The 18,756-nt window shown below is 38.6% G+C and overlaps 2 protein-coding genes across 6 annotated transcripts in view; one reads left to right on the forward strand and one right to left on the reverse strand.

Moving 5' to 3' along the window:
• Window positions 1-1,350, forward strand: part of LOC103175195 (RAS guanyl-releasing protein 1) — a 63,734-nt gene extending 62,384 nt beyond the window's left edge. For all 4 annotated transcript variants that reach the window (XM_007888057.2, XM_007888054.2, XM_007888058.2 and 1 more), the window contains one exon: window positions 671-1,350. In XM_007888057.2, the coding sequence (XP_007886248.1) occupies window positions 671-838 (168 nt within the window). In that variant the 3' untranslated portion in view covers window positions 839-1,350. The remainder of the gene's footprint in view (window positions 1-670) is intronic.
• Window positions 1,351-5,384: 4,034 nt separating this feature from the next.
• Window positions 5,385-14,033, reverse strand: fam98b (family with sequence similarity 98 member B). 2 transcript variants are annotated; one of them, XM_042338017.1, is made up of 8 exons: window positions 13,745-14,033; window positions 12,127-12,275; window positions 10,337-10,471; window positions 8,729-8,910; window positions 8,569-8,649; window positions 7,439-7,555; window positions 6,800-6,967; window positions 5,385-6,165 (listed from the first exon to the last, which is right to left on the reverse strand). In XM_042338017.1, the coding sequence occupies exons 1-8, from the start codon at window positions 13,780-13,782 to the stop codon at window positions 5,791-5,793; spliced, it is 1,245 nt and encodes a 414-aa protein (XP_042193951.1). In that variant the 5' UTR covers window positions 13,783-14,033; the 3' UTR covers window positions 5,385-5,790. The 2 variants fall into 2 exon arrangements, with proteins under 2 accessions (XP_042193951.1, XP_042193952.1); XM_042338018.1 differs by lacking the exon at window positions 12,127-12,275.
• Between the last annotated feature and the right edge of the window lie 4,723 nt (window positions 14,034-18,756).

Here is an 18,756-nt window from a genome sequence, read left to right on the forward strand (position 1 = left end):
TAGGTTTGCATGTTTGTACAAAGCACAGAATACATCCTCCTGTTATTTTTATCCTAACCATGCCTACACATTCTTTGCTCACCTCCTTTGACGCAACACTCTCTCCCCAAAGCCACCACTCGACTTGAGTAGGTCAGGGCACCTTGATGCAGCTTTTATTCTGGGACTGAGGAGGACTTCAATGTGCATGTGAAGTGGCTTACTCAGAATTGAATTAAAACCCATTTTTTTTCCAAATATGATCTATGCAGGAGGTTAATGTTAAAATTAGATTACGCAAGGACAAGAGAATCAATTAAAGTGTTGCTTTGAGGTTGGCTGTCAAACAGTTATGCCAGATTATTATTACCTGAACAGCAGAACATCATTTTAATCCTACAATTGTGATATTGCAAGTGTTGGTTTTAAATTCAAAAACTGCTATCTGGGCATTTATATGGAATCAGCTGAGAAAGTGAGTAAATATGAATTCTACCCAGAATCAGATTGGTATTATCAGACAAGGTATGAAGGCTGTATTACAAGTCATGAAAAAGCTGTTCCTGAGGAGGCTTCAGTCAAACTGATCGATTAAATCTAAGAAATAAATACTAAACACATGAACATGCTAATAACATTACATTTCAACTCCAAAGAAATAATAAATGTTCCTTTTTTTTGACTTGTGCAGGAAAGAAATTTGCTTCGGGAAGAGAGGGAAAAGCTAACCATCGACAATTCAAAGCTGCAAGCAGAATTACTGGAAGCACAGAGAGAGATTAAAACTCTCACAGACCAACTTGATTCACTGCAAATCCATATAACCACACAGCCCCAAAACTCTCCGCAATCGGAATAAAAGCAGCTTTTCGTGAACTCTATAAAGTAACTGGGATCAATGGAAAATACTGTCAAAATATGGGAATACGGTAATATTTGATTGTCATTTTCTGCACATTTAAATGCATTCTTTCCAACAAAACCAGAGACCTAACTTTTAATAATAAAAACGCAAAAGAAAGCATTAATATGAACACTAGACACTAACGCCATTTTTTTATGAAGAACCAAGTGTACCTTTCGTGAATGATAAGCAACAAGATGGGGATTGCTATCTGATTGCAAGTATAATCTGGCTGCTTTGAAAAGATAATACCAGTCATTTTGCAAAGTCAGGTTAAGAGGGGTTATGTATTATAGAGTGCAATTTACAAAAAAAAAGCCATTTTCAACAATGGGAGATTTCATTTAAATGATGTGCATAAAATGGAACCTTCACTAAAGTCAGCGTTTATACAGAACAATTTGTTACGCTATTTTAATAACGTCACGTTTCTCCCACAAAATATAGTCACTCCACTTTACAATCTATTCTGTGAAGCGCTTTGAAACATCTCAATGACATGATAAGGTGCTTTATCAAATGCATGGATTATTATTATTATTTTCTCCAACAAACTTGATAATGTTCAATTGGACAATCAGAATTAGAGTTGACTTTTGTAACTCAATTAGGATCATTTTGAAGCTTCTGATGAAGGTCTGACAGAGTTGATGAAAGGTCATTGACCTGAAACGTTAACTAATTTTCCTCTCTCCATGGATGCTGCCAGACCTGCTGCGTGCTCCTAGCGACTTCTGTGTTTATATCATTTTGAAGCTTCATAGTTCCAGACTATGTCACTGCCGCTGTTAATGAAGTTCAGTCAATCTATATGCAATCATAGCTGACATGTCACTAGCATTTTGTAGCCACACACACAACAAATCAATTTAGAGTTGAATTTATGACTAAATTTAGTAAGTGGACTGTAGCACGTGAACAACTTCTGTGCATGTTCAAATATTTCAAATGCAAATAGCCTTTAAGAGAAACGCCACGGACTAATTCAGAATATACCATCACATTAATAGACGGTCACGTTAAACGGCTCTGGTATTTCTCATCAGTCTCTATAGCAAAACCACATTGTGAATTTGAATTTAACATAGAAAAAAACCTTACATTATCATTTCCAGCATCCATCGCTAGCCCTTCCTCGCCCAAAGAAGCTAAACAAAATTTTAAAGCATCGAGGCAACAATTTAAATGTTTTGTCCAAAATAGCCCATACATGATCATAAATCCATACGTCAATTTGACAACAAACATCTGTTGGTGAAGTAAAAAAATGCCGAATCAGCATATTTTGTTCTCAAGGATTATTTCTAAAGTCAGAAAGTGGGAATGATGAACATGCCAATCAATCTATTATAAATGATTTCATGCAAAATGCTTATTTCCTACTCTCTATGAACTTAGGCCAGGGAGTGGGTGGATCTGCAAAAGCTCTGATGTTCACTGACGTGTGTACATAGTTGGATAACCCATTTTCCTGAATATAAAATGTACAGCATAGGCAAATAAATGTCAAATTTTCTCTATGTACTGACGATGTGTATTGCAAACCATGTTAGGCGATGTGTTACGACTGATCTTCCCCCTCATATGTATCAGTGAATTAGAAGTGGGTCAGTTGGGTTTCGCCCGAGTAAATTCTTACTTATTGTAAAGTGTATATTTTACAATGGTCTGATCAGCAAGTTGTAGATAGAGGACAGTAGGAGCAATTTTACTCTTGATATAAGATGAAAAGCAGTATGAAGCCATTCACATTGAATTGCCCTTGCAAGAAAAGGCCAAAGGAGCTTTAAGGCTCTGTTAAATAAGGTTTTAAAATAAAGTGTCTGTGTTTTTTTTAAGTGAATGTATATATGTATAGTTGTATAGCTAAACATTTTTGTTTTTGTATGATTGTTTGTGATGTTTAAGTATTCAGTTGCATGACCATAAAAATCAATTGATGTGTTCAAAGTATCAAACAATAAATATAATTAAAAAATTGACTCTGGATTATTATATATCAAAGGGAGCCTGGTTGCTATAACCCACATGTTAGAGCTAAATTGGTTCCCTGGTCACATAAATAACTAAGGTGGTAGGAAACAAACAAAAGGCAAATTTTCAAAACTGCTCAGTTGTTCAGCATAAAGCCCAATACAGTTCTTAAACCGTTATGTCTCCAATGGAAACCTTTACAAAAGCATATGAAACTTTAATAATAACATAATAATAGCTTCTGTACTGTATGAGCAAACAACATTTTTTTTAAATAGAAGGATTAAACTAATAGACATTCATGAGGATAGTTAAATAAACTGCTTGGACTAGATAGCCATAACATAATTGCAACTCTGAGAAAACAATAATTGTTTCATTACAAGAAAAATTGTTTGGAACTCAATGACAGCAAAGCAGTATAAACACCATTTCTGAGCTATCATATTGACCAAACCTGCAAGGGTTGAAGTGAGAAATGTTGAAACTTTCCAAAGAATGATATATCCTAATGTACAAATGTAAGATATAGTAGCTACTTTCAGTGCTGTTTTCCTTTCTGTCTTAAATCATCTAAGACACACTTTGGAAGCAGGAGCTGAGAATATCAATCCCATAAATCTTATTTGAAAGAATCAGCACTTTCAAACTTAGAGAATGTGCTTAAAATGTGATCGTTAACAAAAACAACAGGACACAGGCTAATCTATTTTTTTCTCATTTCATATATTATTTTCTCAGTGACCCAAATTCAGAATTTCAATAGGGCAGATAAAGAGGCATTCAGTTTCTTAGATGAAACAGAATTCAGATGAAATATGAATAGCTTGAAAAAGGGAAACTTTTCTATAACACTGTGTTTGCTCCTTTATGGGAACACAAATTTTGTGTTGAAATCCTCTCTACTGTGGAGTTATCTAAAACAAAACTTAGTGAGCTTAATGTTGATTGTCAGTGGAAACGGAGTGTAAGAACATTCAGTTATCTGATAACTGAATACAGCACTTTGGCATCAACAAGAACTGATTCGAAATCAAAAAGTACATACAGCAAGTTTAATAAGAGTAAGTCCCACTTTGAATGTAATGTATGCTAATGTCACAATAATTATTAACTCCACAGAACTAACTGTGCAGAATCTGTTAAACATTGGTAGGAATGTTTTACTTTTACATTTCATTCTGTACGCAAACAATTTAATTGCTTAGTGACCATCAGATCCATTGAAAGTGATGTAATGATGATTTAGAATCCTGTTCATTTCTACACATCATTATATTTCACAAAAACATTCAGTACTGACTAAGGCAGGGCAAGTATTGTAGAAATGGCAAACCAAAAGACTATTTGAAATTTAACTTCAATATATTAAACATCTAAAGTTCTCTTCATACAATTAGAAAGTTACAGTTGATCTCCAGTTGAGTATATTGCATTTGCTGTCTCTATAGCACCTTTTCTACTTTATTTTATTTCTATTTTCTATTCTAAATATCTATTTTGCAGAAATTGTGCAAATCTCTCATGTATCTCATTAAAATCAGGATTTGCCAAGCAATGATGGGTCTTTCAATTTGGGCTACCATATTTGCTGCATTGATAAAGCAGGGTGCTGAAATACAACATTAAGCTTCAGTTTTCAGCATTTCTTTACAGTGAAAGCAACTAGCAACAACAAAAACGAGACCAATTTGAAATAAGGAATTGCATTCTAAATATTTCCCTTTTCTTAAAGTAAAATAGTTGGATCCTTGAAATGTCACTTATGGAATCATTGAAATAATACCTGGATACACTGTGGAGTAAACAGCCTACAGTCCCAGATCATGGTACAATATTAGGTTTAATAGTTAATAATTAATCTATCCTATTGCTGTATTTGGAATAGATTGAAATTTCTCTTTGCAATGAACCAAGTCAGCTAATGGAGGATAATTTAATGCAGTGAAGCCAATAAATGCCCAGGAGTCAAACCCAGGAGTTGGGGCAAAGGACAGAAATACAGTCATTGAGAATCTTGCACAAGCAGTAAAACAAAGGTATTCTATCTTGTGTAGATATTTAAAAATGTCAATAGAGCTCAAAATAATTTGTATTTAATTCCATAATATCCTCTCTGATTGCCCTAACATTCCTTCCATTTCACAGCTTCTCATTTCCAGTTATCCTTCCTTCTATAGGTTAGGACAGTGACGAGACCAAAGATAAACCCAGTATCATTAGATTCCAGTTTCTGTTCTCAAGCTCTGCTTCCCCACCTAATAATGAAGAAAGGAGGCTTCTCACTTCTTCTGTAATGAGAAATGTGTACCTAAATAGTCAAACTAGCCATGTACATGGAAGGTACACATGAGAATTAGTCCTCTTGGGACTCGAACAAGCGAACAATAGCTACTGAGCTACTGCGACAGTCAGCTTTAACAACATCATCATCAACAAAATTACATTTATATAGCGCCTTTCATATCGGGAGGACGAGACAATGACTTATCTGCACTTAAATAAATCATAAAGCACATCAGTCCTTTTTGTTCTTTTTTATTCACAAATTTATTCTGTTAACAAAAAAAATCAACTGGTCACAGCTCCTTATAAACCTTTAAACTTCGCAAAATGAAATACTTTTGATGTTCAGGTTGTTATAAAAACAAAAGAACCCTTTAAAAAAAAGGATAATTGAATTCCAGTTGTAAACAAATGCACAATGTCTATCCTCATATACTGCAGTAAAAATATACATTTCTCCAGCACATTAACATACTTTTAAAATTGAACAAATACAACCATTCCTTTCTATCTAAATTCCTGTGAAGGATAAAATAATTTACGCTCACTACCCTTATTAAATATGATCACTTTTACTGTGATGATAGAAAAGAAAAGTCCATATTGTACACAGGCAATGTAGATATATAACTCAATGAGCTGTCCATTCAGTATCGTCTGTAACCTCCTCTTCCTCCAAAGCTTCCCGTGTCTCCATGGCCCCCTCTGCCACCATAGCCACCTCTTCCACCATAGCTTCCCCCACCCCCACTTCCCCAGCTCCCTCCTCTGCCCCCTCCTGCTCCCCAGCTTCCACCACCTCCCCCTCCCCAGCTTCCACCACCTCCCCCTCCCCAGCCTCCACCACCTCCCCCTCCCCAGCCTCCACCACCTCCCCCTCCCCAGCCTCCACCTCTTCCACCTCCACCACGACTACCTCTTCCTCCACCATCTTGTCTCTTCATCCATGGTGGCATCTCTGGAGGAGGAGCTTCTATCTCTGATGGTCTACCTCCACGATCAGGTACCTTACCCATCAGGACCTGCCAAAGGAAAATCACAGCAAGTTTAAAGGTGGGACCGGGGTTCGCCAACAACAAACCTGGTAGAACCTCGATTCCCCACCATCCTCAGTCTTCAAAGTTGACATAGCCGCCCAATCCACGGGACTGGAGAAAGGTAGCATAGGAATCCAGCTTGAGTACCTCTCGGATGTTCAAGCTTTCATTATGCCATTTGTTTTTGGAGGGCATATTAATTGCCAGCAAGCAAAAAACATACTCAGAAGCAAAAGAATGATATGCAAACCAAAAATTAACACTCTTGATTGTCGTGATGTTAGCCTAGTCTCCCAATAGCCCTCCCAGATTAAGGAATGCAAGCAAAACAGTAAATAATAAATGAGGTTACTCTATTTCACGCCTATGCTGTGTCATTCTCAAATACAAAAGGAGAACAGTTCACCCTTCCTCACCAGCAGTCATTGCTTTGTGCTCAATGCCTTTCCTGATGGTAAAGAGGGGAAATCTGTCATGTGTATAATTGCAAGCCTGAACTGATTTCTTTCCACTCAATAGTTCCACTGCACCATCTTCAGGTGCTTATTACTATAAAACGTGCCTCTGAAATGTAAAGACAATTGTGAGATCATAGAGCATGTAATACAAACACCGATACCTTGTTAATGGCACAGGATGTCCCTGCTAGTAAGGAGCCACTGCTGGTCTTTGTGATCTTGGACAAGTCCTCTCGAGCAGCCAAAAGATGTGCTATGGTTGAAGTGGACTTTCCTTGCAGTGTGTGTCGTTTTGGTTGGTAAGCTTTTGCCATGTTGTCTATGCTTGCCTAAAAAGAATACCATACGGATTTTAATTTCTCCATAATTTCCTGTAAATCATGTTGTGATGACTGCAAATTGAATTACTTTAGTACTAACTCCTGTTTTGTTAAAATTATGCCCAGACAAAAATAATAATAATCCTTATATTTGGTAGTACCTTTCACATCAGGAAGACGTCGCGAGGCACTTTACAGGATATACTGCAAAGTGCAACGATGTGGGTTTTGTGACAATTAACAATGCAGGACTGCATTGGAGTGCCATCTTAAGACTACACAAGTGCCAACTCCCGATGTGGGGCTTGAACCCTCAACCTTCTGATTCAGAGGTGAGAGAGTTAGCCTGGCTCAACATAATCTCTCTGATCATGAGTTAGTTTTCTTAAAAAAAGCATTCATTACACAATTTTAAAGGACTGTTATAAGATAACCACATTTATATTGCTGCCTACCACATTTAATCCATGTTTAACCCACCTTTGCTCTTTCAGACCAGCCAAATGACTGAACAGTCACATCTAATCGTTTGATCAACATCCTTCTGCGGCAATCGTACTCACTGATTAGAACATCATTGATGGCCTGCAGCTTCTCCTGAAGAGAAAGGAGATAAAACACAAATTATTTCAATAAAATCCACAGGTAGAGACATGTTGAGCAAGATCACTAAATGCACGGGCCTGTCAGCAGCTCCACACCCAAACTGACGGACAAACGGTTGTATTTATCTTTATTTCCCCTTCCCAAAACAGAAATCAGCACATTGTACTTTCCCAGTCACGCAATTATGTATATTCCATGTATAAACTGCTGAAGGCTGAGAAGCATTTTGTACCGTTGTAATATTAGCCTGCACTACTGTTCCTATATTGGTATGATTTGCATGGCACTATAAGGATTCAGTATCAAATACCGACAGGAGTTACATCAACCAGTTAATAGTCATGCTCTCCGGAATCAATCATCTCTCCTCCAAGTTTCTTAATCCATACAAATAACAGAAACATAGAAACTGTCAAGAGACTCAAACATACATTTCTGACGATTTTATCCAATAAGCTAAATACACTCCTTAGTTACCATTTACATGCTATTCCTAATTCTACAACCTGACATCTCAGGCACAGCGACAGAAAGGGAACTGGATCAAAAAAATTCTGTTCTGGTTCCTGTTTTTCTTTGAAAGCTACTTAGAGAAGTTGAAAAAAAAGGGCAAAAAGGCAGCCACATTTCTGTTTTAGCTCCTTTCATTTTACAGTACTTCCGTGGAACAATTTTGACTTGCCAGAAAACATGTTCCCTTTACCATGAATAACCTGTTATACTAGATTGCAGACTGTTATACATCATTCTGTTTGGATTTTTCCTTTCAATTTATAATCAAAGAACTTATTTAATTCACTCTCAGCCACCATCATTCCAAACACCAGTGAGGATAAAGTTTACTCATGCTGTAGGTCTTTGACAACATTTGCAACAAGGATAATGCATTCTGTTCATCAATTTATCATTAACTACATATTATGCTTTTTTGTCTTGAAATACATCCAAAATGACTTGGTTGTAAGAATAAATTGACATAGTTAAGCCTTCAAGATTGTTCTCACCCAGTGATCAGGAGTTAGTGTTGTCTTCAACAATGGACTTCCCACATGGTTTTTTGGCACTTTAGAGATCAAATTTTTCATCTGTGAGAACACAATAGATTTAGAATGGTTTCAAAGCAGTATATGAACATTTGGTCTTTAGTAAAAAAAACAATAATACCTCTTTCTCTATGGTCTGCAACAACTGGACAATGCCAGCTGTGGATTCTGGACTGGGTAAAGCCAGCGTTTCACTGATGCATTTCAGTTCCTGAAGGACCTCTTCGTTACCTTGAGCTTTTGAGACCGGAACAGGTTTACATTTTAATATCCTGGCAGTTTGAAGTTCAGAGGTCAAGTACACTGAAATCAAGACACAGAAAGTCAACAACCCTGTTTTAAAAATATATTTTTAAGCATTCATAAGAAAAGCATTGTCAATGAGCTTGTGCATATTTCCTTTAGCAGCAAACTCAGTAGTTGCATTTCAGCACTGATTGATTAGATAACAGGAGGTTAATGACCCAGTTATTCTGCATGGTGCCTATAGTCGAGCAAAGCAAGCTGGCAGTCTGTGTATATGCAGAACTCAGCTACCTGGGCACCCAAATATTCATTATTAATATTAAGCAGCCTATTGTTCAGCAACTCTGAACTATTAAAAACCTTAATGAAAGTTCAATGGACTAACACGAACTTTGAAAGCTTGCTTCATATTGGCTGTAGTTAAGCAACAGAGTGTGAAACCAAACTGGTGCAAAATCATCTCCTAATCCAAATCGTAGTTCATGTCAGTTTAACACACACACACTTAGATTTGCACAAAACTACAATATAAAAACAACAAATAACTGGAAAAGGTTCTGCTTACTATACATTCTGTTAAAATGGATACTTTAGTAGGTTGACAGATCAATATTTTGCCAAGTACTGTACTTACAAACAGTGTCAAAGAAAAGTAAATAGCCAAGAATAGTTTTGAAGCAAATCTACTTATGGCTTAATACTGTAATTTTGTGTTCAATTAGGTGTCAGCCTGGCTCAGTTGGCAGCAATCTAATCTCCAAGTCTGAAAGTTGTGGGTTCAAGTTCCACGTTGGGACCTGGAACTCATATAGTCTAACCTGACACTCAATTGCAGTATTGGGGTAATTTCATTCAAATCTCTCCAGTCGTTAAATAATTTTAAAAATGTATATGGAAAATACAATTAATGAATAATTAAATTCTCTAAATCTCAGCTGGCAGATTTGGATAAACAGTCTGCCAAAGCTCAACATTTTCTGAAATATGGTATATTATACTTTGGAGACACCTTGTGGTGAATGATTGAGACTCAGGCTGAGCCTGAATCTTCAGATGAAAGTGTCCCAATGCTGACAGACCATAAAAGGGTTGTCTGGGCTTAATAGCTCAGAGCCTGCACTATAAGCGAAGTGCTAATAAATGCCTGACTTCCATGTCTTCAGGCACCGCCAATGAGACAGGAAGAATCTTTTGTTTGCAAAGTGGCATTGGTGATTCTTCCTGTGTATGGTGCACCGAAGTGAAGCTAGCAGCAACCTGACAAGAGACTTTTCAAAATGACAGAACAATAACAATTTACAGCACAGAAGGCCATTTGACTCATCATGTCTGTGCTGGTTCTTTTAAGAGCAATCCTTTCAGTCCCATTTATCAGCCCTTTTCTTTAGTTTACTCTTTAAGGTAAATTATTGACCCCTTGATAAATCACTAATAGAAAGTTGATAGAACTGACTTTTGTTGTAAAAAAATAAGTTGAACTTACATAATAGTTTTAAGCAGTCTTCCTTCTTTTTCAGTCTTTCTTTAAGATCTCCAGTAAGAAGTGTTGAATATGGACAAGACATCTCTCTTAGGAAGCCATTAGTCTCTAGCAGAAAGCCCTCAATGTCATCTTCACCTTAAACAGCACATCAGTAGAATTAAAATATAACACAAATGTGAAATAGGACAGGGGAAAGAAGAGAGAGACGGGGGCTATATTCACTCCTTGCAGAAGCCACTTGTATTTAGCCAGGACCAAGGAAACAGTCGCCTCTTTTTGGGGCAGCCGGGTGTCTGATACATGCAGAAGCCCATCACCATGGTTAAGAGTATCCAAACCAAGCTGAGAATTCCATGCATCCCACCTACACATGGAAATTCCAGAGATAGATTGTTGGAATGGAAGACGCACTCTCTCCCCGAAGGGACTCATCCTGGAGTCACAGATGTCTCAGGAATTCTTGTCAATGCTTCAACACAACTGAAGTGCTCCATCTAGTGGAGAACTGAAAAAACTCACTCAGCAAAGGTCGGAGCAGTATATCAAAATAACAGGGACTTATATGCATGGCAAAACATCTGGTTGTGAAGCAGGGAACTAGAAAACTACATTTTAGCACCTTTTTTGATTTAAATGCAACATACAGAAAATGTATGTTGTCTTCCATATTAATATTTGACAAATGCGTAATGTGCAACACCAAAATTTATTTCAATCTTGAACAATATAACGGATCATTTAGGCTATATCCATAAAGCTAGTTATTTATGTATTGTCATTTATATTTTAATCTAGATATATTCTACATTTTAAACAACTCATTTCTGAATGTTGAAAAACATTTAAAATGTTTAACAGAGTTTAAACTTTTATTGCCAAATGTACTTAGCTGACTGCTCTATAGCTACATGCTGAATCTCATTCCATTCAGTTTATAATCCGTTCTACATCTTCCCGTAGCATAGCCATATAAGAATAATTTCAGCAATGACATTTAAGGTACTCATTCAAACCAATGAACAAATGAGCTGTTTTAAGCTACTCAAGAATTTTCAGCACCATAAACATGTCAATACAAAATGGACTTTCCAATTATCAAACAAATTTAATCAAGAAAACATCATTCCAAATTCTGAAACTTGTGGACCAGTTAGTTGAGAACAGGAATTAAATACTTTGAGTAATAAAAATTGTAGTGCTGTATTACAAGTTAAACATCTGTGGAAATAAAGCAGCATCAAATTGAACATGTATAAAGGAATGGGGAATGTCAAGTCTTGAAAAGAGATTGGAGAGTACGACAAGAAAATGTATTTTGCAGAATTTCTGCCTGCTTGATAACTAGGAGCAAATTGTGTTTGCCTGTCTGCATTTAAAGTACATTCGCCTTAATATTTTGCTATTTTTAAAATATATTATGCTATTATTACCCAATGTTAATCAAGAAATGTTTCAATTAGAAATCTCTTCTATAAAGTGGTGCACTGACTCACTATGCCACACCGCTTTGAATTTCATATTTTTGGAAAGAAGAGAAAATGACGAGTATGAGAATATTCTCTTCAAGAGAATATTAAGCTTTTTATACAGTCCAAGTCAGAGTTTACTGCTCCTATTTTGTTTGAACGTATTGAACAATAAAATTACTAATAATAATCCTTGCATTTGATATAGCGCTTTTCATGTCTTCTAGATGTCTCAAAGCACTTCACTGAATATACTGTAAAGTGAATTGACTGTATATTTGTGGGAGAAATATATCTCAATCCGGCAAAAAGTATGGTACTTACTAGTGATAGCATTTATGCTTTCTTCCAAATTTAGCAATAGTTTAATCTCTGAACTTAACCAAACACAGAGTTCAATAAATTCTGAGGAGGATGGTCCCGTCTCAGCTGCCTTTAAAAGAGCACCTTCTTCTAACAAGGATCCTGTGTAGCTGCATTAACGTGGAGAGAGAACAATCAATGAGCCATAGAAGATGTAAATATCACAACTAGACATTAAATAGGGAAATTAAAATCACATAAGAAAATTAAGCAGTTTGCTTTAACAAAATAAAAGTGAAAGTTGGAGAAATCAACAACATGGGACTCTAGAGTCGACATTTTCAGATGCTGCCTCAAACCACTTAATGACATAATAATCCGTGCATTTGATATAGCACCTTATCATGTCTTCGAGACTTCTCAAAGCACTTCACAGAATACACTGTAAGTTATTTGACTGTATATATTGTGGACGAAACACGTCAGCGAATTGCGCACAGCGGTTGGGATGAGGGAGGACAGAGAGGTAGGAGTGTGGCTGAAGGGTTATTTTTTTAAACCAAAGCAGAAAGACCACGGGAAACCAACCATACATCCCAGCTCCATATGCTCAGCTCATCGAGGATGGGAGAAGATGCGCCACAGCACCGGATTTCTTTCCAGTCGAGTTAAATTACATTTCAGGCAGGATTCTGCCGCAGCAAGGTTTGACAGGAGTGTGATATTTTACGTGGGGCTGGCGGAGATTTAAGGGCGCCTTTATAATAATCCTTGCATTTGATATAGCGCTTTTCACGTCTTCTAGACGTCCCAAAGCGCTTCACAGGATATACTGTAAAGTGAATTGACTGTATATTTGTGGGCGAACGCGGCAGCCAATTGCGCACAGCAGCGTCCCACAAACAGTCGTAGATTGAAAATGACCAATTTATTATTGGGTTTTTTTGTTTGTTTTTGGAGGGATTATTATTAGGCTCTGTGTGGAGTAAGGAAACTTGCCCAAGGTTTCGCCCTCTGCCTGGAATTGAACTCAGGTCTCTCGCTTGCAAAGCCAGTGCTCTAACCACTGAGCTACAGGACTCCACTGCAGCAATTTGTGTACTATTCTAATAACAACAACAATAATAATCCTTGCATTTGATACATCACGCCATCGAAGCGCCTCAAAACGCTTCGTAGAATATAGCCTAAAGTGGAGCGACTGTGTATTCTGTAGGCGAAACGATGCGGCCCAACTGCGCACAGCGATGTCCCACAAACAGAGCCATGGATTGAGTGGCCAATTTTATTTGGGTGGGGGTGGGGGGGGTATTGGGTGGGGGTGGGGGGGTATTGGGTGGGGGTGGGGTGGTATTGGGTGGGGGTGGGGTGGTATTGGGTGGGGTGGGTATTGGGTGGGCGTGGGGGGGGTATTGGGTGGGGGTGGGGGGGTATTGGGTGGGGGGGGGGGTATTGGGTGGGGGTGGGGTGAGGAATTGTTGGCCAGGACAGTGGGAGAGAAAAACTTCCCCCCCCGACTCCCACACACACAACCCCACTCTTCAAAACATAATGAATCCAGCAATAAACATTCATTCCCTCTCCCTCTCTCCCTCCCTGTGGGTGTGGGGCGGGGGGGGGAGGGGGGGGTCGCACTTACCCCAGGGAGTCCAGGGTGTCCAAGATGTCGTCCAGCATGTTCCAAGGCCGCGGTGACCAGAGGCCAGCGCCGACTATCAACCGGCTCCCGGGGGGGCTGCTTCCCCCCACCCGCGCACACGGCCCCGAGCCTCCGTGAACACCACCACAGGCCTCCAGTCCCAGTCGTGCCGAGGGCAGTATCTGGGCTCTGGGCGGGAGGGCGGCCCCTTGTCGGTTGGTCCCTGGTCTCTCTCACACGCGCACACACACACACACACGCACACGGCGCAGCGCGAGCTGCCGAGCTTACGGTTTGAAAAAATGCGCCGCCCATCCAGTCACAGCGCCGTCTCCCTCTCCTGGCGGCACCAGGTCGCTACAGCAGGCGCTGCAATTGTTTCTCTGCAAATGGATGTGGTTGATGGGGGGGCGGGGTGGGGGGGGGGGGGGTGGGGAAGGGACTCACACCCATCTTTTGAGTCGCCTCATCACCTTTGGTCAGGACGTCTCGAAGTGCTTCACTTTGGTGTACTGTAAAGTGCACGGGGCCGTGCATTGTTTTTGCGGGCGAAACGCGGCATCGGTTCGTGCACAACACACGTCCCACAAACGGCCATGGAGTGAGAGACCCATTTTATTTGGGGGATTGTTTGTTGGTCAGGACAGTGGAGAAACTCGCTTCTCTCCAGCATACGAGATGAATCCAGGAATAAACATCTGTTTTCCGTGCTTGTCATTCGTTTGGGGGTTTCCCTTCTTCCCCCCCCACCCCGCCAACACACATACTTTTTTTTTAAAAAGAGCACAACATGGGCTACTGCTATCAAGGTTGCCGACAAAATAGTCACTACACTTTACAGTAAATGCTGTGGAGCCCTTTGAGACGACCTCCTGATGCAAAATACGTTATAATCAAATGCAAAAATTATTAGTCCGGTGGCCTTTCCACCGACCTTTTCCACCGCAGCTGAAGGCACCTTTCCCCACTTGGCTTCTTACCTCATCTCAAAGCCCCATGACGGGACTTTTGAGCTCATAGTTTAAAATTTGTATTTAGATTCAGCCTGGAGTTTTGGTAGAGTGCTACCACACCTACACCTTCCACTGCCTTAGATTACTTTAGATCTGCCTTGCTTTTAGCGTGTAGACATCATTGAAGACTCAAGGAAATACAACCTGCATTTAACACATTTAACATGCATCCCAGAAATCCCACTCAGCTCTCTGCTTTAATGCCATAGCACTTTTTTTAAAAAAAAACACCTATGGTACTTACTTATTAACCTCACAAGGCTGAGTGGGCCAACCTGGAGTCAAACCCACAATCAGTTGTCCTAACTTAGCTTATTCAACCCTTCTACATAGCTTTACTAATCACTCCATCCTATTAAGGACATTTACCAAAATGGATGTTATTTCTTTTGCATATTTACTCCAGGTGACTGTGCAATGATGAGTTCATTCTACCCTCGGGTCAGTTGGGTAGTAATTTTGATTTAAAAAGAGGTGAGGTGCAATCTCCAAAGAGTTGATCTTGCATGATAGAAGGTCCATTTATTTGGTATGGAGGTGAAAAACCTGGAACTCTAGCGACAGAATACTATTGCTGGATACGAGATACAATGGGTCAATGTTTATCCAGTCATATAAACAATCCAACAATAACAAAAATGTTTTGTCTTTCAGGTTATATTTGTTCAAGTGAAATGGTAGCATTAATAACCTCAATATCAGAATGTTGTGAAATGAAAAGGATACAAACTGATTTGTTTGATTCAATATGGCACTCCCTCAATAGATAATACTTTGAAGTAAAATATGGCCTTTTGTTGCATCTTTTCTGCTTAGGTTTACTACTTTTGATCAACAACAACTTGGATTTATATAGTGCCCTCCAAGCCGGACGGCGTCTCAGAGCGCTTTACAGTAACGGATCCCGGGACCGAGCCAGGGGGAGAGGGAGGAAGGTGACCAAAGGCACGGTCGAAAAGAAAGGTCTTCAGCAGAGATCTGAAAATGGGAAGGGAGGGAGCGAGGTGAAGGGAGTGAGGAAGGCAGATCCAGAGCCTCGGGGCATAGGGGCTGAAGGCACGGCCTCTAACCTTGCTCCCCCCGCCACACCTCTAACCCTGCTCCCCCCGCCACACACACATCTTGCCTCCCCCATCTCAAGCCAATTCTGTGAAGCGCTTTGAGACATCTTCTCAATATGAAACGAGTTATATGAATGTGAAATGGTTGTGTAACGACTGGATTAAACATGTAGCACGTGCACTGCAGCCTGCCACTGTGCTTTAGAGAACGTTCTCAGTGTGAAGAGTAAAATCATCACTGAAGACGAGAAGCATTGCAAGAATACTTGACTACTCCCATCTGCCAGGGACTCATAGGTATGAAAAACAAGAGTTCAGTGTGTTCAATGACTTAATGACTTCACTCACTCACCATTTTAACATTCAACTTATGGAGCTCCAAATAGAACTTGTTAGATGACTGTTGAAGACTTTTAAAAATGTATTAAAAAAGCTCACAAGATTTGGGTAACATTTTGTTTATGGTGCAAAAACACTGTTTGGGTCACCATGATCAGAGATTACTAAGTGACAGAATATAAAGAAATTAAAATGTACTGTTTTATTATGATAAATGTTATTCGATATGTCAAATTACAAGTGTATGATGTAACATAAATCAGTTATAAACTTATATATGCATATTTACACTATATCTTAACAAGCTAGATCCTCATACATTTAAGAAATTACATCTATGGCAGGAATCAAACTAAACTGTACATCATATACTTGGTTTCTTAACACAACAGTAAAAATATCTAAAAACAAATACAAGTACAATAATAGTTTAGGTTTAAATGGAGTTTTTAATGTACAAGTGAGGCACTTTTTGGAGGTTGGCTGGGCGTGAAGGAAATGGCACTAAGCAAACAATAGGCAGTGTTTAAAAGAAAGAGCCCCTCCAGGTACTGAGCACTCTGCAACTTCAATCATAATATTTCCCCACTTGCTGATGCCTCAGATTCTAAAAGCACAGCCAATTTTAATTTTAAAATAAAGTAAAATACACCATGACACGTTTTGAGTGCACAAATGCATCATCAGTACCAAGAGGGAACATTTCCATTAAAATTAGAGTTATTGGCACACAACCCTTTAAGGCTGTTGAACCTTTAAAGCAGACATTGCATATAAATTACAGTACATGGCTAGGAGATGTACCATACTAGTTAGTGCCTCATTATTCTGGGGTCATAACATACACAATACAACATACAAAACATTTTGCTACAGCCAGCAAGTTCTTCTCTTGGGGAAATCACACCTTCTTACAGCTCACAATACAAGCATCGCAATTACAAAACCCAAAATAAATCACTAAAGGCAGTTTACATTTATATTGTGAAAATTACTTAATGTTTTAACAGTCTTGGCAAGTAAAAGTCTACTTCCAAATTTATGACTAGAAAAAGGTTTCCACCATAATAGCAACTGTTTTTCTTCATTGATGATCTTCAATAGAACACAGTTACCAACACTGATTGCATCTGCACATTGGGGAGGAAGAGAGGGAAAGCACTTTTTGGTTGAATCTTTAGATACTGTAGTCCAAGCAGCACTGTAGCAGAATAAAGTATCCTCAATCTCTATGTAAAAGTCTACCAAGTCTGCCCTGAAGATTAGCTTTAACCTGGAAAATTATCTACAAAGAACTTACTTATTCCATCATAGGTGGAACAGGTATCGAAGAGTAAAGGGAAACAGGAATGCCATGTGGATTGAGGTCTTACTTCGTGTGAAGAGGCAGCTGGTGATTTGCATCTGCTAACATGCTGTACACAGAGCACCCAGAAGTATAGACTTCAACGAATAATTTAGTGTGCAATCTATTATGGTCACTATCAACTCAATAGCTGGTAAGCTGGTAATGGGATTTACTTAAATGCAACTCTAACATTTAATCAATGAAACGGAAGCTGACAAGCTAGTTTACACATATGCTCTTGACTAGATTCCAGACGGGAGGAAATGCAAATCTTAAAAATGTTTTGCACTTGCTGAGACTGGATATATGAGAGAAAAAAAACCTTACAGGGTGAAATGTTGAAGTCTTCTGATGAATCCTTTCAAAGCACTTGGACTAAGAACCCAAAATATGTATTATGGACTAGATCAATCACATCAGCATTTAATAATAACCTTATTTTCTGGCCAGTATCAATACTGAATTTTTACACTCATATGTTCTGTCTGAAAAAAGGAATCCTTGCTTTGATCATGGCTGTCTGCAGTGGATATTAATAAACTGTAGGTAAGACAAAACAAGAAACCAGATATGCTCCTCAGTCATCAGTATTCATAAAAATAACTGAACTAAGTCTAAATAAAGCTATGCTATAAATGGAATTTCAATTTTTAAAAGTTAAACAGAAAACTAGACAATTAAAGTTAACAAGTGCAAGAACAGTACATATATAGTGGACAAGCAGGGAGTTTTCACAACACATGCTAACACTTGGATCACAATTTAAAATAATAAAAATGTCCCCAATGTGCAGATGGCTTACAAAGGTTGACAAAATCAAAACTCAACCACGTGGATAGAAATCCTGCAGTGAAGAATGATTTATGCAGAACTGCCCCCATCACCACACAACATTCTTAACAAAGCCATTCTGTTATTAAGTACAAAACTAGAAACAAGCTCTTTATTTAAAATTAAGTCATTTATATATCTTTAGCCTCTACTTTTCAATGTGAAATAATACTCAAATCGGCCTATGTACAGAATGCTGTCAGTTCATCCCACCTACTCACAGCTGTGATAAATATCAATGCAATCTAATTTGGAGTATTTATTTTACAAAAATCGGGTTATTTACATATTTAAAAATCAGAACCTGGGCAGCCTGAAAGGACTAAGCTCTAAACCCAATTTCCCTGCTAATAAATGTTTGATCAAATTTATAAGTATTAAATTCTAGCACAAAGATGTCCTGGTATAACTAGCTAAGGC

Source organism: Callorhinchus milii, unplaced genomic scaffold (genome assembly GCF_018977255.1).
Source record: "Callorhinchus milii isolate IMCB2004 unplaced genomic scaffold, IMCB_Cmil_1.0 Scaffold9, whole genome shotgun sequence".
Taxonomy (NCBI): Eukaryota; Metazoa; Chordata; class Chondrichthyes; order Chimaeriformes; family Callorhinchidae; genus Callorhinchus; species Callorhinchus milii.